This window comes from Aphidius gifuensis, linkage group LG2 (assembly GCF_014905175.1).
Source record: "Aphidius gifuensis isolate YNYX2018 linkage group LG2, ASM1490517v1, whole genome shotgun sequence".
NCBI lineage: Eukaryota > Metazoa > Arthropoda > Insecta > Hymenoptera > Braconidae > Aphidius > Aphidius gifuensis.
In genome coordinates, this window is record NC_057789.1 from 13,203,064 (window position 1) to 13,230,414 (window position 27,351).

General features: G+C 26.9%; 1 protein-coding gene across 1 annotated transcript; it reads right to left on the reverse strand.

The window, feature by feature from the left end:
- Positions 1-599: 599 nt before the first annotated feature.
- Positions 600-27,153, reverse strand: LOC122850400 (3-hydroxyisobutyryl-CoA hydrolase, mitochondrial-like). The gene is made up of 5 exons (XM_044149553.1): positions 26,931-27,153; positions 26,744-26,798; positions 8,864-9,328; positions 8,357-8,631; positions 600-613 (listed from the first exon to the last, which is right to left on the reverse strand). The coding sequence occupies exons 1-5, from the start codon at positions 27,151-27,153 to the stop codon at positions 600-602; spliced, it is 1,032 nt and encodes a 343-aa protein (XP_044005488.1).
- Positions 27,154-27,351: the final 198 nt, after the last annotated feature.

Below are 27,351 nucleotides of genomic sequence, written 5' to 3' on the forward strand. Positions count from 1 at the left end.
TATACAAAACAGTTGGATGAATGTTTTTCTGGTGATAGTGTTGAAGATATTATTCAAAGGTAATAAATTTTAAAATAAAGATTCCCGGTGAAAATGATTTGTCTCATTTTCTTTGATTTTTTCCGATTATCTCCGACTTGCTCGGATTTTTTCCGATTTTCGTCAGCATTTTCTCCGATTCTTTCGAGTTACTCCGATTTCTGAAAATCGTAGGGAAATCAGAGAAATCATTTTCACCTGCTGAATGAACAAACAAATAATGATACTTGTTTCTGTTTTTAAAGACCAAAGAAACGAGATTATAGTGAATGGTCTAAAGGTGTCTTGAAAATACTAGATAAAAATATCTCCCTAACATCTCAAAGTAAATGTAAAAAGCTTTTGAAAAAAGGAAAAGAACTTGGTTTAGTTGACAGTTTAAAAAATGGAATTTATTGTAGCTGAAAATATAATAATTAAAAAATCAGATTTTGAAGAAAGTGTACGCTCAGATAATTGATAAAGATTACAAACCAAACTGAATCCACCAACATTGACCAAGTCTCGGATAGCCATGTAGAAAAGTAAATTTATACGTTCATCTGAGAACCAACCAATGATTAATTTCGACAATCTTCGGATAAATAATTAAAATTTTAAAGCTAATTTTAAATGTATAATTTGATGATATAAACTCTGTATCAACAAATTTCAATAATCTTTTTGTCCAATTTCTTTTTCCAATCTACCAATGATGGAATTGCGAGCTTTAATTCATCTGTTGTTAAAAAAATAAAACCAATTTCTTATTATTTATTTAATTTGTATTTGTATTTAAGTATAAATGATTTTTAGCTTACTCATTTTGTATATAGATTGAGACGTTAAAAAATAACGTTCACAATAATTAACAAAACTTTTATTTTTTTTCTTGAGAATTAATTTGATTCGCTTTTTTAACTGTTTTTTATTTTAAAAACAACAATTATTAAATATTTCAAAATAATCTCTAAATAAAATATTAAAAAATTAATTTTAAACGATTAAAACGACTGGAAATATTATCCAACGTATTGACACAACAATTTTAATTCGTTTTTAATTCCATGGAAAAGTTATGTAGCTAAAATTCACTTGTCCAAACTCCTTTCTATTCTTGTTTATGTCATCACAAACAATAGATCGAAATCAATAAAACTTAATACACAAAACGACATTGAAAATATCATCAAATCGATTATTTGACAATCAATATATACTAAGTTAATCAATTAATTATCTTTAAATAAAAAAAAAGAATTTACGTGTACAAATATTATTTCGCAACAATTTGAGAATGAATGGTACCCCTGGTGAAAATGATTTCTCCAATATTCTCAGATTTTCTCCGATATTTTTCGGTTTCTCTCCGATATTTTTTCGTTTTTCTCCAATATTTCCTTCGATTCTTTCTAAATTACTCCGATTTTCAAAAATCGAAAAAAATTGGAGAAAATCGGAGATATTATTTTCACCAGGGACTTGAGTAAGAGCAAAAAAATGATCAAATGAATATGATAATTTAACAGCTTCAGGTAAATCAATATCGCAATACTCTTATAACTCATTAAACTCCCTTAAATTATGATCATAGTTAAAAACTCACCAAGATCTGAATAATTATCAAGGTCACTTAGTTTCGCCATTAGCTTGTTTTAATTAAATAATAAAATGATGTATTTTGAGATTGGCATGTTTTAATGAAATCTTAAATTTTTGTATTGTTATTATTTACGTTCTTGGCGATCGATTTTCTTCAGATATTGCCAGTATTAAATATCATTTACATTAAAAATAAAATACATTTATTTTATTCATTAAATGAATACCAGGACAAGCTTGAGGAAATGTTGCTAAGGTATGAATGTTGCAAAATATGTTTTTCTGGCAACATTAATTCCTTAGCTACATCTTTTCTTAGATATTGCATTTTATGGGGAGACAACGCTTTTGTCCACGTCTGGGGTAATCTTCGACGGTCTTTGAAAATCTTTACTGACAAAAAAGTTCAAAGATTTTGTTAAAACATAAGTATTGCGTTATTAATTCACCTATGAAGCTGTTGAATTATCACGTTTATTTGATCAATTTCTTAATCTTACTCAAGTACCATTCATTCAATTTGTTACTAAATAATATCTGTTCACGTGAATTATTTTTTTTCATTAAAAGATAATTAATTAATTAACTTACTAAATTCCCTGGTAGAAATTCGACGTCAGGCCCGACTTAATATCGACATAACGTGTTTACCCTAAAAATTTTTCCTTATGCTTATACATGTTATCTCGATATTAAGTCGGGCCCGACATCGATTCGACGGAACATTTCTACTAGGGTTGATTGTAAAATAATTGATATAATGATATCACTGGTAGATATATTTCTCCATCTTTTTTCCAACTTTTCTCCGCCATTGCTCCACCTTTTTACGAAAATGACCCATGGTTGGAGAAATGGCAGACAAATTTCTCCAAACTTTCTCCAGCCATATTTTTTAATTTTATCGACGACTGTATATTTTTTTTTTTAATTTTTCAATTTTAATTTTTCTTATTTCCCACCCGGGATATTAAGTCGGGCCTGACGTCGAATTTCTACCAGGGAATTTAGTAAGTTAATTAATTAATTATCTTTTAATGAAAAAAAATAATTCACGTGAACAGATATTATTTAGTAACAAATTGAATGAATGGTACTTGAGTAAGATTAAGAAATTGATCAAATAAACGTGATAATTCAACAGCTTCATAGGTGAATTAATAACGCAATACTTATGTTTTAACAAAATCTTTGAACTTTTTTGTCAGTAAAGATTTTCAAAGACCGTCGAAGATTACCCCAGACGTGGACAAAAGCGTTGTCTCCCACAAAAAAACGCAGTATCTAAGAAAAAGATGTAGCTAAGGAATTAATGTTGCCAGAAAAATTATATTTTAAGCAACATTCATACCTTAGCAACATTTTTTCCTCAAATACTGCTTGTCCTTGGTATTTTTTATTCATTTAATAAATAAAATAAATGTAATTTTATTTTTAATGTCGTGATGATTGGATTTATACTGGCAATATCTACGAAGAAATCGATCATACCGAAGAACGTAAAAAAAATAATGAAAACAATACAAAAATTTAAAGATTTCATTAAAACATGCCAATCTCAAAATACATCATTTTATTATTTAATTAAAAACAAGCTAATGGCGAAACTAAGTGACCTTGATAATTATTCAGATCTTGGTGAGTTTTATAACTATGATCATAATTTAAGGGAGTTTAATGAGTTATAAGAGTATTGCGATATTGATTTACCTGAAGCTGTTAAATTATCATATTCATTTGATCATTTTTTTGCTCTTACTCAAGTCCCTGGTGAAAATAATATCTCCGATTTTCTTCAATTTTTTTCGATTTTTGAAAATCGGAGTAATTTAGAAAGAATCGAAGGAAATATTGGAGAAAAACGAAAAAATATCGGAGAGAAACCGAAAAATATCGGAGAAAATCTGAGAATATTGGAGAAATCATTTTCACCAGGGGTACCATTCATTCTCAAATTGTTGCGAAATAATATTTGTACACGTAAATTCTTTTTTTTTATTTAAAGATAATTAATTGATTAACTTAGTATATATTGATTGTCAAATAATCGATTTGATGATATTTTCAATGTCGTTTTGTGTATTAAGTTTTATTGATTTCGATCTATTGTTTGTGATGACATAAACAAGAATAGAAAGGAGATTATTTTGAAATATTTAATAATTGTTGTTTTCAAAATACAAAATAGTTAAAAAAGTGAATTAAATTAATTCTGAGAAAAAGAATAAAAGTTTTGTTAATTATTGAGAACGTCATTTTTTAACATCTCAATCTACAAAATGAATAAGCTAAAAATCATTTATACTTAAATACAAATACAAATTAAATAAATAATAAAGAATTGGTTTTATTTTTTTAACAACAGATGAAGAAAAGCTCGAAATTCCATCATTGGTAGAATGGAAAAAGAAATTGGACAAAAAGATTATTGAAATTTTTGATACAGAGTTTATATCATCAACAAAAATTATTTTTGATAATGAAGCTCAAATAAAATTTATATTTCTTGATCTTCTTAATAAAGAAAAGAAAAAGATGAAATATTACGGAGGCTAGGAGCCAAAAGGCTCAGCCGCAGTATTGGATTTATTCCCAAAAAAAAAAAAACGTTCATAACTTCTAAACTAATTGTCGTAAAGACTTCGGATTTGGCTCAAAAGAAGCGGCTCTGAAATTTAATTCACCTAATAAAAAAAAAAAAACATTATCTATACGGCCATTTTTTTTTTCCCAAAAACGAAAAAAATTGTTTTTTGCACGAAAAATACTGTTTGTAATGATAAAATTGATTGGAAAAAAGTTATAGAATTTGAAAAACGATTTTAAGCTTAACATGAAACCTCTGGTGACTACTCTATTTTGAGTTATAGCTTGTGCCGTTTTCATTTTTTAGGCAAACGATAACTCATGATGAAATGGTGTTAGAGACTTCATATTAGGCTTAAAACATGTGTATTCGAAAATTCTATCACCTCTTCGAAAAAATTTTGATCTATGAATCATATTTTTCATAAAAATTAAAAAAAATTTTTTTTAAATTTAGTTTTTTCAAAAAAAAAAAAAAGTGACTGAACAGATAATGCTCTTTCATGAAGGGCGATGGAGTTTCAGAAGACGCGTTGTTTGAGCCTAATACGAAGTCTCTACTACAATTTTATCAAAAGTTATTGCATTCCTAGTTTTCGAGTAATTTCTGAAAAACGCTCTAACTTTCGACAAAATCGTCCCAGATACTTTTTATAAGACTTAAAAAGCATGTGTGGTAAAATCCTACAACTTTTAGTCGAAACTTTTTTCAAAAAAAATTATAGTTTTCATAAAATAGTAAAAAATAGAATTTTTGAAATATTTTTGTCTCTTTTGTTTCAAAAATAGAAAAAAATTGACTATTGGAATCAGGATAAACTCCTTAAGGGGCGATAGAGTTTTAAATAGCACGTTTTTTGAGCTTAATATGAAGTCATTCCGTTGATTCTAACAGAAGTTATAGCTTGCCTTAACTTGAACGAAAAAAAAAAAAAAAAAAAATGGATTTTCAGAAAAATAAAAAAAAATGTACTATTATTGTATTGTTACTTTCAAAAACCATTTAAGAGATAAAATTTAACACGGCCCTAGCCGGAGTATTGAAAATTTTTAATTTTCAACGGTAACGCGGGCCACACGCCCCAACAAACGTTACCAGATCTTTTTAAAATTAAAAATTTTTAAACCACCTATTTGATCTAAACACAATGATAATGCAAAAAGTTATATGAAACAAGGGATAATTTCTGCACGAAGTCATTAATTTGACACATCACATGATGTTTCAAAAAAATAGCAGAAAAAAAACACTTGTTCATCTTGACAATGAACTATATCATATACACGATGGGTTAAATCTATTTGATTCACTCTGCTCTCGAAATTTTAACAAAGCAGAAAAATCTTGAATGTTTAATATGAATTGGTGACGTTTAAATCAAAGAGGAATCAATAACCGCAATTTCAAACAATTGTAAAAAACTTAAACGTTTAGAAATGAGTGATTGCTCTATAGTACCATCTATTAATGGTGACCCACTTTCTTCTCCATCTGCTCTTGATGAGTTATCCAAATTGAAATATCTTGAAGTTAGTACAATTATCGCTGTTGCTCATAATTGTAAAAACCTAAAATATTTAAATATCTCCCATGTCTTGACTATTACGGAAACAGCTTTTGTTGCTTTAACAAATTTGGAAAACTTACAAGTATACTAGACGTATCATTTCTTGAAAGAATTACGGACGATTTCATTATCAAGTTGAAAGGATTAAAAGAATTGCATTATAATTGTTGCAAAAATCTTACTGATACTGGTATCATGCAACTTATAAAAAATAACCCAGACCTTCAAGAGCTTAATGTCATGTGTATAGATAATATTACAATTGACTTGATTATTGCTGCTCACTAGGCAACTAAAAAACGCTACAAATGGTATTATTTTACACATAACTACATATTCATTAAAAGTAGAAGCTTCTATAAGTTGAAAAATAAATCTCAATGGTTAATTGTTACATAGATATACGCGTAATTTCATTTCATGATGTATTTTTAGAAACACATACAAAACACAATATCAAGTTAAAGACAACATGAAGATATTGTACAAGAACATTTTTATTATTACTTATTTTTTATATACTTGGATTTATTAAAAGTCTAATAGTAGTGCTAATATTTTTACATTACAAAATTTAAAAATAAACTTAAATTCTCAAATGATTTTCAATATGAAATAATTATTTTTACCCTATATAATAATCAAGTATCCAAGTGCCATTTATTGTTGATACTCCTTAACATATTCTTTTAATAAATAATTATTCACAAAAATAAATTGATTAATTATTCATCTAAACAAATATTATATTTCAAAAATAATAAATATTTTTAACAATACTTACAAAATAATAAACACACAGATAAGTCAATTGTTTTTCTTTACGAGTAACGATGAGAGTGGTTTGCGCACCTGTATCGTTATACACGATTTTGAGATTATAACTCCAATAATTTAGGCAATACTTATATATTTGTTTTTTTCTCTAAATATTCAATTTTAATTTTAATTATTTCTTTTTGATTTTATAATTCGTCACAAATTGAAATCGAAAACTTGGATTTTTCGACTGAATGTTTGACGTAGGTCAAGACTTGAAACAAATATTTCTCAATACAATTTTTGTAAGATTATTGCTCTATTATCAAGACTACACCTTGATATTACTATTCACAAAGTTTGAAAACTGAACATCAATTATTTTGATTTCATTTGAATTTTAAAATTTGCTGTTCCCCAAGAAAAAATAACGCTAAAATTTTTTTTTTTTGCTTCGCAATTTGAAAATTTTTTAGAAGTGTTGTTGTGGAAAAAAATACCTTTTGTTTGTGAAAAAAAAAATATAAAGTAACAATATTATTATAATAACAAATTATTTAAGTAATATCTGTTCAAAATGGTGAATGAACGCAGACGTGAGTTAAATAATTAATAAACAAGGAAATTGGATGATTATATGATAAAAAATGATAATCAACAGTTCTAATTTTGTATAATTAAGTCATTTTTGAAATTTTTATTATATATTGAAAATATTATTGTTAAATTTTTCGTGTTTTTATTTTAACTTTATAATAACCAATGAAAATAAAAATACGTCCCTGATGGTAGAAATATTATGCCGACATTACTCTGGCGGCATGATATAAAATAGGCATGAGGTATTGATGGCAGAGTAATTACTCCGCCACGAGATTAATGTCAGAAAAATTAATCTGCCACTACTTTTATGCCGGAGTAATTTCTCCACCACCAACCTCATGCCGGAGTAATTTCTTCGGAAATGGGCCAAAAACAGAGAAATGCCGGAGTAATATTTCCATAAGGGTATCAAAAAACACTGGTAACTTTTTCGTGTTATTTTTTTAACTTTATAATAAACCATGAAAATAAGAAAAAGTATCAAAACCACTGTTAAATTTTTTTAAATATTTGTTATCTTTATAATAATCATATTAGATTTGTATTATTTTTTAAATTAAATAAAATGAGAAAAAGATCCGATTATGAATTAAGGATGCCGAAAAATCTTTTTTTTTCATCTTTTTTTTTTTCATCCTAAGAAAAAGAACAAACAAAAAAAATTTAATTATACGTATTTCAAATGTGATATATTGACTTGAAAAATTCATACTCACATCTTTGATTTTTCCAAGATTTGCAAATCATCATTTGAATACTTAAGTCCATTAAAGACATCTCTTTTTGGTGCTTTTCATTGTCAGAAGTATGTTTCTCTTCTAACATACGGTACTTTGCTTCTTCTACTTTCAATCGATTATGCTATGAGCTACTCTTTATCTTTCAGGAAAAAATTAATATATAGAATGTTATATTTCATTTTTTTTTATTATTCATGAACAATAAAATCAGTTATAACGTAAATACTAATCAGCTCGTTGATCACTTTTGATTATTTTTTTTTATTGAAGTCTGTCAACAGTCGAGCTGTATAAAAAAATGGAATGAAAAAAAAAAGAACACTAACAATGTATTCAACGAAGTTTTTTTATTACTTTTCAATGAATAATTAACGTTTGAGATATAATTACATAATTACATAGCTTTAAAATTTTAATTATTTATCCGGAGATCGTCGAAATTAATTATTGGTTGGTTATCCGATGAAGGAATGAATTTACTCTCTACATATTTATCTGTGACTTGATCAAGTGTTGGTGGATTCCAGCTTGGCTTGTAATCTTTATCAATTATCTGAGCACGTACACCTTCTTCAAAATCTGATTTTTTAATCATCATATTTTGTGCGACAATAAATTCCATTTTTAAACTTTCAACTAAGCCAAGTTCTTTTTCTTTTTCGAAAGCTTTTTTTGCTACTTTAAGAGATGTTGGAGATATTTTATCTAGGAGTTTCAATACACCTTGAGACCATTCACTATCATCATTCTTTAGTCTTTAAAAAAACGAAACAATTATCATTATTTGTTTGTTCATTCAACCCAGGTGAAAATGATTTCTCTGATTTCCTACGATTTTCAGAAATCGGAGTAACTCGAAAAGAATCGGAGAAAATGCGGACGAAAATCGGAAAAAATCAGAACAAGTCAGAGATAATCGGAAAAAAATCAAAGAAAATGAGACAAATCATTTTCACCAGGGAATCTTTATTGTAAAATTTAAATTACCTTTGAATAATATCTTCAACACTATCACCAGAAAAACATTCATCCAACTGTTTTGTATACTTAGACAAACATGATTCTGCATGAGGATCTTGTTCATCGTATTCATCAAGAATTTTTTTGACATCTCCATCACCAGGTGCAAGTAAAGCTTTAGTAACTTCTGGCAGTTTCGATGATGACACGTAATGCGTTGCAATACCAGTAAGTTTGACATCAACACCTTTCAAACTACGACCAGTAAGACTTAAATACAATCCAAGCTGACCTTCCAATTTTTTTTGAAACAAATGACTCGCACCAAAACCTGGAATAAGTCCAACTAATACTTCTGGTACTCCACATTGAGTTGTCTCAGTTGCTACACTATATTTTCCATGAAAAAATATTCCCATTGAAGCTCCCATCGCAAGTCCATTTATCAGTGATACAATGGGCCGTTTATATGTTCCAATCAGATAATACAATCTGTTTGAAAAATAAATAAAAAAAAACAATTGAATTTATAATTTTTTGATATAATTTAAAATTATTACGTACGAATACAATTCATGCATAAATTGATGGACATCTTCCAAAGTGTCAGATGTACGTAATAATTGATACAACGCCTTAACATCTCCACCAGATGAAAATACCTTTTCTCCTGCTCCGTTTATTATTACAACTTTTTTTGTCTTTTCCCAATGAGTAAGTACTTTTATCATCTTTTCCAACATCGTATAGTTTACACAGTTATTTAGCTTTGGTCTATTTAACGTGATAAGGCCTTTATCACCAAACTAATTTACATATATTAGTTAGAATTATTCATATAAGCAATTAGATAATAAAAAATTATTAAATACCTCTTGAAAAAGTACGTCGTCCTCAATATGCTGGATACCATTTTTTAATTTTAATTTGTTCAAAGCTATAATGATTATTAAAAAAATTTAATTAACGATAAAATTATTTTTTTTTTTTCTCTGTAGAAATTTTTTCATACCAGAAATATTTTGTGTTGATTTTAAACGAAAGAATAAACAGTGGAGTGTTTGTTTTCCACGAAAAAACAATGACTTGTAATTCATTTTAATTGATAATAATTATTAATTGGCTGATAATTATTATTATTATTATTATTATTTTTGAAACCAGCTTGAGTTTAGAATATTATTAGGAAATACGATAATAAAAAAACCTCTTTCACTTTGACAGTGTACTAAGTGTATTGAAAGTTGCTCAATACGCCAGCTTATATATGCCTGTAATTAATTCAGCAGTTACATTTATTAAAAAAATATTAAGTATATTTAAATATTTAATTTTAATATCTCTATTGGTATATGTTACAAATAATCCAAATCACTGATTTTTCTGTTGTATATTATTTCAAGATATGATCGAATTATAATTACTTACTGATTACTCATTCATTAAAGCTGTTGAAAATTCACCAAGTTTAATTTGCCTTGGTTGTTTCGGTACCAATATAACTTATGAGCACTTATGAGGGTATCAAAAAGATAGGAGAAATAACGACATCTCGTAAATCTGAAAAACTATATTTGAAAACTTCTCTTGAAAGCCATAATGGTATTTTCGACGATCCATTGACCATTCTATCAATCACCATATTTCAAAGTTTTCTTAGAAGGTCCGGAAAAAAAAAGTTATGAAATCTTTTTGCCTAAAGGAGTACTAAAATTCCAAGGTACATGCAATACTTTTTTTTTAAACTGTTGATCCAGTCAATAATCAGAAAAAAAATTATCTCATTATTACGATTAAACTGATGTTTATTAATAAATTGATATTAATCCAATTTAAATAAAATGCTTTGAGCCATTGTAATATAAGTTACGATAATTCACGTATTGTTTTTCGATGAACTCGTGTTATTAAGTTTATCAATTAAAAATGATGAACAGATGTTATGAAAAGCATAATAAAATAAATAATATTTTTTTTTTTTCTATACAATTATATTTTTAAAATTATACATACAATAATACAAACGTTGAATATTATTTAAAAATTTTAACCATTATAAAGATATTTCCTGATGAATATTTTCAAATTTCTTTGACGTTTATCACACATAAATGAAGCAGATAAATTATAATTAATCGCAGTATATATATGTACCAGCAATGTTTAAAGCTTCAAACTCATTAGAAATATTGATAAGATTAAAAACAGGTGCTTCAGTAACACGAGAAATTGCAAATTCAACTTGATTTACGATTTTTTTTGTCAAGGGGGGTGGGGTGAGAAGAATAATGCTTGAAGAAATTTTATAACATTCAATATTGAAGATTGATTAGAGCCTTGTATAAAAACAAGAAGCCTTGCTCTAATTCATTCGATTATTTCTCGAATCTAACAATGAGTAATAATAATATTCCATTTGTTTTTGTTTAATTAATTAATTTATTTATTTATTATATTTATCGTTTTTGAAAATTATCAACAAATTTTTCGACATCATTTAAAGAAATATTTTCAGAGATTTTACAATGACTTATTACACTAATTAGTAATGACAATTAAATTAACTAGTTTGATTGATATATTGAACCGTAAAAACTGTCGACATTACAAAAATCTTACCAATGAGGCAAAATTAAACAAAAAAAAATGTAAACATTCTTACATAGTTTTTACAGCTACATTCAAATGACATGTTTATTATTTTTTTAATTTAATTATAAATAAAATAAATTTTAAAAATAACAAACTATTTATGTATAAAATGGTATTTTGAATGTATAATATGGTGGAAATTATCACGAAAGTTTTCAAATTGAGTGTTGAGAGTCGAATGACACTTTGATAAAAATAACAAGTCAAATAAACTATCAAATGATGATGATGATGATGATGTTTTAATTACTTGACGACATGACATATAGTCATTTTGATTCACTCGGCCAATCATTGTTTTATTTTAATTACAATATCGCAATCAATTAAATTGATTAATTGATAAATTTAATTTAAAGTATTGTTTTTTTTTTTAAATTATCAAAAATTGGCAGTATACAAAAAAATGTATTCAATCAGTTTCAACTTTACAGAAAGTAAGGGATTTTGGGTCGAGTCTCTAAATAAGTGATTGTAAACATATTTTTCAACAACAAAAAAAAAATATTTTATTTTGTAAATTTTAAATATTATATATATGACTGTAATAACTAATAAGAATAATTAAAATAAAATTTTAGTTTGTTTTAATTTGTAGTTTAAAAAATAAAGATTGTTTAATAGAAATTAACAAACTATAATTTTGCAATATTATTATTGTGAACTTGGTCACCTGATAAAATACGTGGTACTTGAAAAAAATAAGCTGTACCATATTTTACTATAAAATCGTAATATTTAATATACGTACAATGCAGGTCCACACGTTGTTTCAAGCATACATGTGTAGTGCTTCTATTTACAGAAAAGTGCAATGACAACGTTGTCTCGATCAGATGTTTACATGAATCTCTTGTTCGCACATGCCTCAATGTATAGATCAAAAACGTTGGCAGGCTGTATCAAATGTGTCTATGAATTTGTTTTACATATAATTACTGTCTATGAAAAAAATAATATTTTGGTTGTAAAGAGAATTAATTATTATGGTCTCTGCGATAAGTAGAATATTGCGAGGGTCTCAAGGGTTGATCTACATATACGTAAATGATTTTGGACGGGGAAATTGTCGTGCAGCTTAATAAAATTTTTTAACAATAATCAACATGGAAAATAAATCAGGTGAATGGCTACAAACATTTACGAACAAAATTGTACTTCGTTCAGTTACGTATTGCTCAAAAGAATTTATAGATTCAGATGATGAACAACGGTAACAATTCAAGAGCCAGAAATTAAAAAAAAATGTCCTGTAATGTCATCATATTTTAAACTGCAAGGAATAAGTTATTACTTTTCATCAAAACCAAATGATATAATTATTATTTAACTACGAGCTTTGATTTAGCCAATAATAATAATATTTAACAGCATATTTTATGGCAACAAAAACTGATTATCGTGATAAATAAAAAATTCATGATGATTCACGCCAATTATAACCGAAGATCCACGTTTTATATAATATTTTAACAAAATTACTTTTTAAAATTGCACATTTAACAGGTATAAATAGCCATGAATTATGAGCATTAACAGCTGGAGAAAAAATGTCAATTGTTCATACAGTAATACCACTTGCATTTACAAATCATAGCTGTTTTCGAATGATAACAAAAATATTTACTAATGGTTTTGTTGTCGTTAAAAATGTGATACCAATTAAAAAAGATGAACAAATATATGATAATTATATGGGCCAAGTTGTTTTGAAAATGAACGTGATCAACGACAAGCACATCTTTTGCGTCATTATAATTTTACATGTGAATGTATAGTTTGTAAAAATAATTGGTCACTTAAATATATAATAAATAAATTTTTTTTTTTCCAAATAATAAATTTAATATTTTATATAAATTATTTTTCTTATACATATATAGCCGTTAGATTTTTGACTCAGATGGTAGATAATTGGCTTAGCCTCAATAAGAGCCAAACAATCAATATATCTACATCATTTTACTCAGCTAGATTTTTTACTTATAATTGTAGCCAAACAATCACTATCTACCTTATTTTACCGGCCAAATCTTTTACTTTGTTGCTAGATTTTTTTTGTCGTGATTTTTTCTATCGGGATTTTTTTGATCGTGATTTTTTTTGTCGAGTTTTTTTTTGAAAATTTTTTTTTTGGCATTCGTACTTAAAAAAGACTACATTACACCCGTATTTTCATGTGTAAAGTTTTCAATAAACACATTAATAAAAATAATGTGTAGTTTTTCATTTTACACATTGTTTTGACTGAAATAATGCGTAAAATGAAAAACTACACATTATTTTTTTAATTTTTAATGGGAAACCACCAACACAACTAAACATTGTATGACGGTGTGATATTTTTTTTTTTTTTATAAACTGGTGCAGCCCTCTGACGACTAAACATGCTGAACATAACTAAACATAACCATGGCTTTGTATACATTCTGTCTAAATATAAGTGACAGCTTGAGACAGTTTAACAACAAAATACAATCTTATTTCAACAAAAATTAATAATTAAAATATATCATATTAACAAAAAAAATTAAATAAAATTGCAAAAACTGTTTTAATGAGTGATAATGTCATATGTGACAGTGAAACTAATGCCAAAAAAAATCAAAAGAGTTTATATATATATAAAAAAGCATACATGGAATTTAAAAAAAAAAAAAAAAAAACATTTAATAAATTGTTGAGATATATCAAAATAGATAGATATTTTATAAATGTAGGATACTATTATTTTTTTTTTTATTGAGGCCATCTGATTTATTTGTTATTCTTATTTATTCAAAGCAATATTGTTATTTATTAATGTCAATTTTATTTTTTGTATTCATGTTAATTTTATTTTTTGTGATCATATTAATTTTTTTTTGTTTAATCATATAATTTTGTTTATTTGAATCATATTAATTTTGTTTATTTAAATCATATTAATTTTGTTTATTTAAATCATATTAATTTTGTTTATTTAAATCATATTAATTTTGTTCATTTAAATCATATCAATTTTTTTTTTTTTAATTCTGGGGGGGTTTCAATTCTGGGGAGGCGCCTCGCTTTGCCTCAAAATCGTGCGAGTATCATCAGCCTTACACCCTAGTAAAGCAATGTACTATTGTCGTGGAATCGAGATAATAATTAATGTCAAAGTTGACAACTTTTTTACACGAGAATAAGAAAAAATCTTTTTTTTCTTCTTATACTGCTGCTATTCTGCTTGAAATCCAATGACTTATTATTATTATAAATTGTAGTGCTCAATAAAACAATACATACTTTAAAGAAAAAAAATTGAATTATTTGTATTTATTATAAAAAATATTTATTATTTTTTAAACATAAAGATTGTTTAGATGCGAATAGGTAATCGATTTATTTTTATGAATAATTATTAATAATAAAAATACATTATCAATAAAAAGTATAAACAATAAGTGGCACATTTATTAAAAAAATGTGAAAATATTTTTATATTTTTTTAGGCTACTTGGATATCATAGGGTGAAAATAATAGTTTTATATACCAAAAAACCATTTGAGAAGTTATATTTATGTTTTAACTATATGTTATACAAAAATATTATTATTGATATTAAATTTAAACCTTTTATAAATCCAAGTATATAGAAAATAAGTAATAATAAGAATGTTCTTTTACAATATCTTCGAGTTGTCTTTAACTTGGTATTGTATTTTGTATGTGTTTTACAAATTTTTAAATTAATACATCGTAAAATGAAATTACGTGTAAATCGGAGAGGAGTATATCATTAATTTATATACACAGATCTATGTAACAATTAACCATTGAGATTTATTTTTCAACTGAGAAGCTTTTACTTTTAATGAAGTTGTCCTTACGTGTAAAATAATACCATTTGTACGATTTTTAGTTGCCTCATCAGCAGCAATAATCGAGTCAATTGTAATATTATCTATACAGGCAGCATTAAGCTTTTGAAGATCTGGGTTATTTTTTATAAGTTGAATGATACCAGTATCAGTAAGATTTGTGCAACCAGAACAATACATTTCTTTCAATCCTTTTAACTTGATAATGAAGTTGTCCGTAATTCTTTCAAGATAGCATACGTATAGTACTTGTAAGTTTTTCAAATTTGTTAAAGCAACAAAACCTGTTTCCGTAATAGTTGAGACACCGCAGATATTTAAAAATTTTAGGTTTTGACAATTTTTAGCAACAGCGATAATTGTACTATCTTCAAGATTATCTGCATACATCAAGTCTAGATGTTCAAGATATTGCAATTTGGATAACTCATCAAGAACAAATGAAGAAGAAAGTGGGTCACCGTTAATAGATGGTACTATAGAGCAATCATCAATTTTTAAACGCTTAAGTTTCTTACAATTGTTTGAAATTGCGGTTATCAATTCTTTTTTTAGCATGCCAATACCAATTAGCTTTAGACGTTCAATATTTCTTAACTTTGTTAAAATTTCGAGAGCAGAGTGGGAAGTTTTACATATCCTCAAATGTTTCAAATTCTTGCAATATTCAACAATTTTATTGGCTAAGTCAGGCGTTATATGACAGTTGTAGGACAGACCAAGATATTGTAAGTTTTGTAAGTTTATCGATTTGTTGAGAAAAATTTCAGTCATATGGTAAAGACTACAATCTATTTTGAGATGTTTTAAATTTTTGCATGTACAAAAAATAAGTTGGAGTACTTTGCTAGTGAGGTCTTTTGTAACTTCTTCATTTGTCCAGCAATAGACAGTTATAAATAGGTTGATATTTTCCAAATCAACAAGTTTATCAAATAGATTAAAACCATCGTGTATATGATATAGTTCAATGTCAAGGTGAACAAGTGTTTTTTTTTCTGCTATTTCTTGAAACATCATGTTGTCCAAGTAGGAGCCTCGTACTGTCAACTTTTGAAGATTATTGAATTTTTTAAAAATCTAAAAATGAAAAAAATTAATTTAAATAATTTTTATTTACTTATCCACTGGAATTGTTTGTTACTGGTGATACACAAACAACTAGTTGATATTTAATTATAACTTACCATAGAATCTGTTTCTTGTCTACTATACTTACAACGAGAATATAAATGAATTTCATTGATTTCTTCTGGGAGACTTCTAACTATTTCAAAGAGATTGAATGTTTTTTTAAAGTATCTATTATCTACTTTTAATTTAATGTACTTTAATTTATCCAACAATGTAAATGCTTGAACAAAGTGATTAGTATCAGGAGAAGTTAATGGATTGTCAAATTCAAATTCAAGGCTTGTTAAATTTTTACAGTGATCACCAACAAATGGCATAATGCTTGAGTGACAAATATTTGAAAGAGTCAATTCTTTCAAATAAAAACCACATATTAATAATATTTTCTCGAGGTATGATTGTGTCAACAGACGGTTATCATAAGAACGTCCAATTGATGTTTCACATTTGTATTTTTTAATGTTACACCAAGCTAGTGGAGCTGCCTCTTTCCACTTCGTACAAACTAAAATAAAACGTATCAGCTGATTAAAAAACTATTGATAGAAGCATTATCATATTAGTGATTTAAAAAAAAAACTTTTTTTTGATGATAATATATACCTTTTTCCATGTCCATCCTTTCTGCTATTGGTAGCAGCATAAAAATTTGTGCTAAAGAGTCATAATCCAGTGAATTAATGTCAACTTTTTGGTGATTGTCAGTCTCATCAGAGGTTTGTGGATCTTCCCCAAGATATATTTTTCTTGCACTTATCATCACTTATCTCTAAATGCTGTTGTCAATGTCTTTGAAAATCTCAGATCCTTCAAATACAGATAAAAGGTTGTTAAATACAGTTTTTTTTTTATTGACAAAAGCCCTTATTCTTTTTTGAAAAACAATTTTAAGGTTAAAAACTTGTTGGTCAGTATTTTTTTTTTTTTTTTTAAGACCTTTCTGACAAGAAAATCTTTACTTGGAAATTCAGGTAAATTCCAGAAAAACGTTTCCCTGGAGAATTGAAAATTGAGTTTATAATCGTCGACAAGTAAACTTCTCCTATTGTCGATAATATTTATCTATTTTTCCGCTAGATGCAGCGAGTGAATCATTCTCAATCCCAAAATCATCCTATATTTGTTGCCCGTTACAGAGAATATAATTTTTTTTCAAATCCCAGAAAAGATGTTGAACGTATTTCAATGACTTGGACTTTGACTAGAAATTATTAAAAAAACTTTAAATGATAATAAAAAATTAACTGTTTTTGTCCAGTCAGAAAGACAAATTAAAGATGGGGTTCAAGTGGTTTGTCCTCAAGAGAAATGATACTATATCATTTGTAATGAATACACGTCATATTCATCATCGGCTGTATCGGGAATTGAATATATTTTATTAAATGATAATAGTTGATCTGTACATATTCATCTTGATGTTTTAAATACAAAAAATAAAGAAAATGATATTTTTAACCAATATTGGTACTTATTACTGCTCTGCATGATAATTACTGCAAACAAAAGTCAATATATTCTTTTTATATGGATTCAAAAAGTTGGTAGATTGATTACAATATTATTAATATTTAATGTAATTATTCAAATGTAATTATTCAAATGTAATTATTTCTGATGAAAATTTTATATTCATTTGACTTTTTTTTATGATAAAAAGAATTTTTATTCTCAATTATAATACTATTTTTTGTTAACAATTTGGCTAATATATTTTCGATCAATTTAATAATTCTTTCTATCTCTGAAGAATATTTAAATAATTTTTGTTTTATTAATATGTCCAACAAAATAATTTCTTAGTTTTTTTAACTCCAAATTAATATCATAAAATAAATCATTTCCAATCGTTATTGATTTATTTAATTTATGTTTTTTATTTTTAATTGAATTATTATTTTCTATTTCAATCATCTAGGCTATCAACGGCTTCATCGCGTTATTATTTGGCCAGGTATTAATTTTGATGATTTTTTTTCACGACTTTCATTAAATCTATAGATATAATTATTTTCCATTTATATTGGATAGTTTTCTATAGATTTCTTCAAGATTATCAAGCTCTTCTTCATCTTCAAAATCAATCAAATCATCATCACTATTTTGTGATATACCAAGAGAATTTACATTAGTATATCAATAGATTTAATCACAGATATGATATAAGTGCTTTCTGTGTGAAATCAATGTTACCAAAAAAATTTATCGTTGAGTAACATGAATTTACCGATTTTATATAAATATCACCTATTTTAAATTTATTCAAATCGAACACCTCTGCAGTAATTCATAAAATTTATATATTAAAACTGTTAAAATTCTCAATTTATTTGATAGAAAAAAAAAAATTATATTTACTTGATGTGTTTGTGCGTATTCACCAAGCCAAGTTAGTAATTTAATTTATTACAAAATAATTGACAACATAATTTTCTATTAATTAATCAAGTGCCGGGGATTTTTATTTTGATTCATTGTCTTTATTGATTGTTCGAGCACATAAGCCTTTGTCGAAGTTTGACTTCTTTATTAATATACATATTGTTGGCTACATTAATTTCGACCTTAAGACATTCAATCAGACCAAATTTTTCTTTTTTTCCAACTGTTTTCGTTGACGTGGTATAAGCAAAATATTTAATGAGCTACTATTTATCTTTTAAAAAGAAATTAATATATAGAATGTTATCGTTGATTTTTTTTATAATTCGTAGACAATAAAATCAGTTGTAACGTAAATACGAATCAGTTGTAATTGTAAATACTCAATTTTGTTTTTTTTTTTTTTTGTTGCTGAACTGTCGACCTTAAATATATATTCTCCACATGGAGTTTTATACTTCCATGTTTATCCGAATCTTGTTAGTTCCTGGAACTTTCAACTGGTTTTTTTTTGCTAACTTGATGTTGACCAATGTTTACGGTCAGTCATCATTGAGCCATCTTGTAAAATAGTGGTGTATATCTTGTGCTATTTTCAATCCAGTGGAATTTATTATTTTCAATAAAATTTTGTAAAAAATTAAATAATCTTTCGGGTTTCTATTAGCTATATTTATTTGATAATATATTTACGCGGTAGCACTGAAAAATATGGATTCTATAACGAAAATTAAAACACAAGATGGAAACTTGGTAAGTGTCTTTTTATAGAAATAATAATTATAAATAGTTAGATTATTATAATCATAAAATAATTAGTTATATTTATATTTTGTAAATATAACTATTGAAACTGAGAATGTCAAAAATGTAATAAGCTATTACTAATAACTATCATTTTGTCTTTTTTTTTTTTTTTTTTTTTTTAGAAGTAATTAATAGCTCTTAATCCTGTCGTAATTATTATTATCTCTGATTTTTCTGGATTACCCCAACTTTTGCTTTTCTTTTTCCATTCAACTTTTAGTTTCTTACACCCATGAATATGGGTTCAAAGCCTGACGTTAGGACTTTTTTTTTTTTTTCGAGTTTTTGGATTCTGTGATTAAAGCTTTTTTTTTTTTTTTAGGCGCTCTGTGACAACGAGTGTAATACGAATGATCGACCTACAAAAAAAATTACAATTTATGATAATGAAAAATGCTTGGTTCCCATATTTAAGTATATATCGGTATTCGAGAGGCCAAAACTTGCATTGGGTAAGTTAATAAAAAAGAATAATTTTATAAAAAAAATAAATAAATACTCATTGTGGTTAAAAAATTTTACAGTTTGCAAAAATTGGAAAAACGCTCTTGTTTATTCATGGTGTAATGAAAAAAAAATTGAATTAAATTATTGGAAATGTGATGATACCTCGTCTTGGATTGACAAAGTAAATCTTTTGGTACCATTGATAAATCGATGTGGTACTTATTTAAAAGAATTAAATATATTAGCTTATGATGATTCAAAAATAATGCCGTTGATTAATGAAAATTGTGTTAATCTCGAAAAACTTCAAGTGAGATTCAAACATGTTAAAAATGAACATTTTGAAAATTCATTCTCATATATGTCCAATCTGAAAACGTTAAAAATTACCTTTCAATGTGAATCAAATTATTAAAAATAAAAGCCCTTTGGGTAGGCATTTTGATGAAAAATTATTAAAAATAAATGATGTTGATTTAAATAAAAATTCTTTGAGTGAGAGTCTTAATGAAAATTCTTTGAGTGAGAGTATTAATGAAAATTTTTTGAGTGAGAGTATTGATGAAAATTCTTTGAGTGAGAGTATTAACGAAAATTCTTTGAGTGAGAGTATTAACGAAAATTCTTTGAGTGAGAGTATTAATGAAAATTCTTTGAGTGAGAGCATAAATGAAAATTCTTTGAGTGAGAGTATTAATGAAAATCCTTTGAGTGAAATGATAAATGAAAATTCTTTGAGTGAAAGCATAAATAAAAATACTTTGAGTGAGAGTATAAATGAAACTTCTTTGAGTGAGAGTTTTAATGAAAATTCTTTGAGTGAGAGTATCAATGAAAAATTAAATGAAAATTCTTTGAGTGAGAGTAAAAATGAAAATTTAAAAGTTAATAAAATATGTTACGAATTGAAGGAAAAATTATTGCATGAGAAAGAATATGAATCTGAAAATGAAATTATACGATTTAACCAATATAAAAAAAAAAAAAAAGAAAAAAAAAAGAGCATTTAATAGTATTAAAAAGAAAAAAGGAAAATAATAAATAAAATTGGAGAAGAAATTTTAACCCCAAATTAAAATGAAAATAAATCAAATTCGCCAAGTAATATAGAGTGCAATTTTTCCGGATATGCAGAAATAAATTCAGTTAATAAAGTATATGCAAATTCGTATAAAAGTAGACGTAATTTTATGAAAGTATAAACGTGTCGCTTAGCGTAAGGCTTTGCCTCCCTCAAGCTCACGCTTACTGTGGGGGGGAAGGTAGGACGATGGCCGATCTCAAAAATTATCAAAATTATACTTCTTCTTACACTAGCCATCCAGTAGATAGGAGGTAATGATATTAATAATATTTTCTAATTTTCAAGCGCTGACCACCCAGCATAAAGAGACAGTAGTAAATCATAGAAAATTCGAAAGAATCCTGAGAATTTGAATGGGAATAACATTCTTAATAATGGTAAAGATACATATTAATAATTTTTAATATTTTAAAGTGTTATAGAACAAATCCAGGGTTGTAATCAGTTAGCCGACAATTGACGGGCCGACATAAAACTAATGATTGTAATCGATTGTAATCGATTTGTACTTCAATGTAATGTATTTGTAATTATTTGTAACCCCCCTCATTAATTGTAATTAATTAATCAAAATTCGACGTTGCACTTAGCCGACAATTCATAAGGAACAACTGTAAAAATTAATTTATGATTGTATTTTATAGGAAATCATTTGTACATTCCAAATGTATATTTGTAATGTTTGTCCGAGGTCAACTTTTTTGGATCCGGTCCAGCTGTCAGCTGAAAAAGATGGCGGCGGATGTTTATTTACAATAAAAATTATTAACAACAAACAGCAATCAAATTTACTTCAACAATATAATTTTATTTATATTAATTTACTCCAATTTATTTTTTTTTGTTGCTGATTGTTGTTGTTGTTGTTGTTGTTGTTGTTGTTGTTGTTGTTGTTGTTGTTGTTGTTGTTGTTGTTGTTGTTGTTGTTGTTAATAATTTTTATTGTAAATAAACATCCGCCGCCATCTTTTTCAGCTGACAGCTGGACCGGATCGGACTGAACCGGATAATTGAAAAAAATCTACGCGCATGCGCCGTACAGCTTTCATTAGGCAATTAATTTTAAATGTTTGTTTAATTAATTTAAAAAAAAGTTGACCTCGGACAAACATTACAAATATACATTTGGAATGTACAAATGATTTCCTATAAAATACAATCATAAATTAATTTTTACAGTTGTTCCTTATGAATTGTCGGCTAAGTGCAACGTCGAATTTTGATTAATTAATTACAATTAATGAGGGGGGTTACAAATAATTACAAATACATTACATTGAAGTACAAATCGATTACAATCGATTACAATCATTAGTTTTATGTCGGCCCGTCAATTGTCGGCTAACTGATTACAACCCAAATCCAGTGTTACGATAAATTAAGAACGTGTACACGAAGAAATGCAGCTGCAGTTAATAACAAGCATAAATTTTTTTTTCTGTTATTATAGGAAAGGGACGTCCCAATAATCGAACTCAATAATTACTAATGGAAACAAAACTATCATTGCATGAATAATCTATGAAATTAATAACTATTTCTTTTTCTCTATCTCCTTCTCCAAAAAGGAAAAAAGGTGGGCAAACTCACGCTTACCGTAGGGGTTAAAGATGAAGGGATAAAGTGTCTGACGAGACAACGGAGTCCTGGCTATCTTTAGAAAATATTGAAACAAGATGAAGGGATAAGACGTCTGACGAGACGACGAAATCCTGGCTATCTTGAGAAAATATTAAAACAGTAGAAAGGAAAAACAGGATTGCTATTTACTATTAGAAATAATCTTTCTGATAAATTTTTTTTGTGGTCTCTCGAATAGTTGCTGCTTTCTTAGGAATGCAGTAACAACAAATATGAACGGTAATCAGGTTTGATAAACTCCCTGATCTTCGAAATTTTTTTTCTATATATTAAATAAATAAATAAGAAATAGGTAAATAATAATGATAGTGGCCAAGTAAACAATTGAACAATTAAAAGAATAGTGAAATTACGAAGAAACTAAAAATGAATATTCGGAAATAATTAGATAAATAGGTAAAATATGAAGATAAATTGATAACTGAATTAGAAACAGAGTAAGAACCAAATTGGAGGAATAAATAATCTCTGAATTATTTATCCCTTCAAGCGGGGTAATGATACGCAATAAAAAGCTTAAGGTATAACTTGCCAAAATTTTTGGGGGCGTGTCCTAAATATACTGCCTATGCTTTTACATGGATAGTTTTTGCGCTGCCAACCCCAAATAACTAAAAAAATGGATCTTTTTCGGGTGTTTGTGGCTTATTAATAATACTTTTTACTAGAGAATCTTATCATTTCGTCTATTTTATTGCATAATAAATCATATTCTTGTAATTTAAACAATTTTAATTAGTTTTTATTTTCTCGTAATGACCCCGGCAATAGTGCTTTTTTTGTCAGTTTGCAACACTGATCTTGACGCCATCTTAATATCTATTTCATGAATGTATGTGTGTGTATGCTGTGTAAAAGCTAAACATGGATGCTAAATTTTGCTAAATTTGTTGTTTAAATTTTCCCGCTTCAATGCGCTGTTGCCAGAGCCTCAATACTTGTTCTCATAAAATTGCTAAAAATCGTGTTTTTAGCTTATATTTTTATTAATTACGTGAGATTTAGTCTTATAAGCCCATTTCATCCTGATATCAAAAAATTCCTTATTTTTTCTTTTATTATCTATTAGTTTTTGGGATAGGTGAGACCAAAACAAGTATTGTTTTGTTAAGTTCGTAGATATTTTCTAACACCTCCTCCTATAAGAGCCCATGTTTAACCTCTCTAAATTATGTCAACTTTGAATAATTATTAAAAAAAAAAAAGTATTATAACATAAAAACTGAATTGACAAAAAGATGCATTATTATTTCATTTATCTAAATTATTAATTTCATGAGCCTCAGACTATTTTTCATTTTGGCAAGTTATACCTTAAGCATGTAGAAATAAGTATCGGGAAATCGTAATTTTAAAGACAAGAAATAGTCGTTAAGTAGGATAATAAAATTTATATATATGTTTAATGGTAATCATCAGCATCAGTCAACAATTCATCAAACAACAAGAACGAGGTGACAACAATATGGCGTCAGCAAAATACGTCAAGTGCTACTTTGTAACACAGGTACAATCGATTGCAGATGATGATTTTGTTTATGCACTAGATGGGAAGAATTTTGGAGGGAACCAGGATATCATCAAGGGAAATTACGATGTCATCCATAACCTGACTTGGTAGGCAAATAATGACGACAAGGTGGACATCCATTGTGTAAGCTGTAAAAAGGTGTTGACAAAATTTCACTGGGTAAATTTATGTATACAATTTGTGTATGAAGATAAAGATTGAAGATCAAATATAAACCTAATCAAACATTAACTGTCAACTCTATGGTACTGATCATACTGCTAAATATGAACAGCAGCTGCTAAATATTAAGCAAACCACAAATCAACCCAACAAAAAAAAAATTTTTACAAAAAAAAGGTTATTACCCAGAGAGTAAGCCAACAACGTAGCAAATGCCTATGAATCCAATTTTGCTGGAACAGCACAACTTGTAATCGTGGAATAGCCATCCAACAAGTCAAGGGGCAAGAAAAGTGGAACAACTAGTTACCATTCAACTGCCAAAGAATCACCAAGAAAAGCAATTCTAATCAATGTAAAATCTGCACCATGGAATTCGTGACCTCTAATAAATTAATATAAAAAAAAAAAAAAAGAAAATAACTTCATGAACGTCAAGAACTTCCAGAACTTCGAGAACTTCTAGACTCAACTATAGATACTAAGTAAAAATGTAACCTAGAATTAAGGTAAAATATGGACGTAGATAATTACGGAATCGGACGATAAGCCTTCCGTTTACGTACACTGCGTTCCCTGAACGAAAGGTTTTACTGTGGGGGTGTAATGTCCTGCGGTAGGCGCACCAATTTTTTTAATTTTATTTCTAAATCTTTTTATCTTATTATATATTCAGGGTATATTTCGATACCCCGAGCTCCATCTTACGCAATATAAAAGTAATATATTTTGGGGAACCAACGACTTGGCCCCCTCAATAATTTTCTTGAGCCGGCACTAATGCCAAGCGGCAATACCGCCAATTTTCTTAATTGAGTTAACATTCATGTTAAAAATTTAAACGATTAAACATTATTTTTTTACGTTTTTTTTTAAAGTTGGTTTACTGAATCAGCTTAAAAAACAATGAATGTAATTTTTGTTTTTTAAATAATAGTAGGAAATATATATGTATATATATTAGGGTGTTTTTTTTTTTTTCGATATTTTTTTTTCTCTTCACCCATCTTTATACAAGTTCATACAACTCTAAATCATGCCCAGAAAAAATTTGAACTCAATTGAAAAATATTTAGAGGTGGTTCAGGAGTCATTTGTTTTTTCCATTTGATTAACATGGGGTTAATACACTTCATTCACTATTTTGATCATGGAGGCTTTAATTTTCGACCGTTCAAGTTCGCGTTGGTCTCATTTTATACAGTATTAAATTCTATAGCATATAATATTCATAGTTTTGATCATTTACAATTAAAAAAAATAGTGAAATAATGCTTCAAAAAGGTAGTATTTACAATTTTTCTGAAAAACAAAATTGTAAATGATCAAAACTATGAATATTATATGCTATAAAATTCAATACTCTATAAAATAAGACCAACGTATTTAATAAAAATAAAATAATATTAAACTTTCATGTTAATCAAATGGAAAAACAATATTTACCTAAATTTTCAATAGTTCAAATTACTCTGGCATGATTTAAAACTTAATATAACTTGTATGAAGATAGTGAAGAAAAATATCAACACCTAATATATATATTGTCGTATATCTTTTTGAATGCAATACTGTAATTTTTAAGATGACAAAATGATTTATAAATTAATCTCAATCATTTCCCATTATTTAATAAATAATATTATCATAAATATTTAATATTTATTAACTAATTAGCTGAATGACTGTGCCGATTATAAACTAACATAGTAGACTAGCTAGCAAGTATATAGTTGGTGATTACTGGTTGCAATCTACCATTATAATCTAGGTAATCGAATATATATTATACCTAGTAATACTTATTCACTATCGTCAAGGTCAACTAGTTGATAAAAATTCATGACTATTATTTCGATAAAAAGTATAGGAATATATTATTTTTGTTATTTTAGTTTTAACAAAAGAAATAACAAATGAATAAAAATAATAATTAATTACAAGTAAATATTCAAATTAAAACTGTTTTTATTGTTGTTTATTAAAATAATACACTAACAGTTTTTTTATTTATTCAACTCTAGACTCAAAAAAATAAAACATTATTTAATTTCTCTGATGATTTGAAAATAATCAATCATCATCTTCAAAAGAATGATGTACTTTCAATGGTTTCTTACGTTGTTTCTCTAATTTATATATTTTTTCGACAGCTTTACGAGTTACCTTTGTATTTTCAATATATAAATCTGTTAAGTTTGGTAAGTTTTCAACAAGTTACAGTACTGATTTATCAGTAACATTAATGCAATTTGATATATTCAGCGTTTCTAATTCTTGATTAAATAAACATTGAATTGATTCATCAGTGATAAATTCATTTTTTGCTGATCGCGGAACAAAAAAACTAAAAGTTAAACCAAGATCGAAATTGTGTAATTTTTCTAAATTATTAATTGCGCAAATACCAATATCACTTATATTTGTGCCAGTTACAGTTAAAAGCGCTAATTTTTTAGCATTGTTACAAAGATTAATCAAAAATTCATCTTTAACACCATAGTCACAATCAATTCTTAAACACCAGAGATTTTTCAAATTTCCAATTGGATACATATTGATTCTTGTATCGAACATTGGATGATTTTTTGGCCAACGAGACGTTAATTCTAGTTGACTCAAATTTTTCATTTCACTTATCGACTGGAGTTATAGTTGACTTAGTCCAAATTTCCATATTTCTAAACATTTTAAAGCAGTGAGCCGAGAAAATACCTGAAAAATAAATAAAAAATTTTTTAAAAATTAATCAACATTTTTTTTTTTGTAATATAATATTTATTAGAATTTCAAACTTACTGGAGCCAATGAATCTGGTGAGAACAAATC

Coding starts and splice junctions, on each gene's coding strand:
- LOC122850400 (XM_044149553.1), bottom strand. CDS start 27,153: ATGAAAAATTTGAGTCAACTAGAATTAACGTCTCGTTGGCCAAAAAAT. Junction 26,799..26,930: donor CACAAATATAAGTGATATTG/GTATTTGCGCAA, acceptor TATTTAATCAAG/AATTAGAAACGCTGAATATA. Junction 9,329..26,743: donor GTTACTGATAAATCAGTACT/GTAACTTGTTGA, acceptor TTTTTCAAACAG/ATTGTATTATCTGATTGGAA.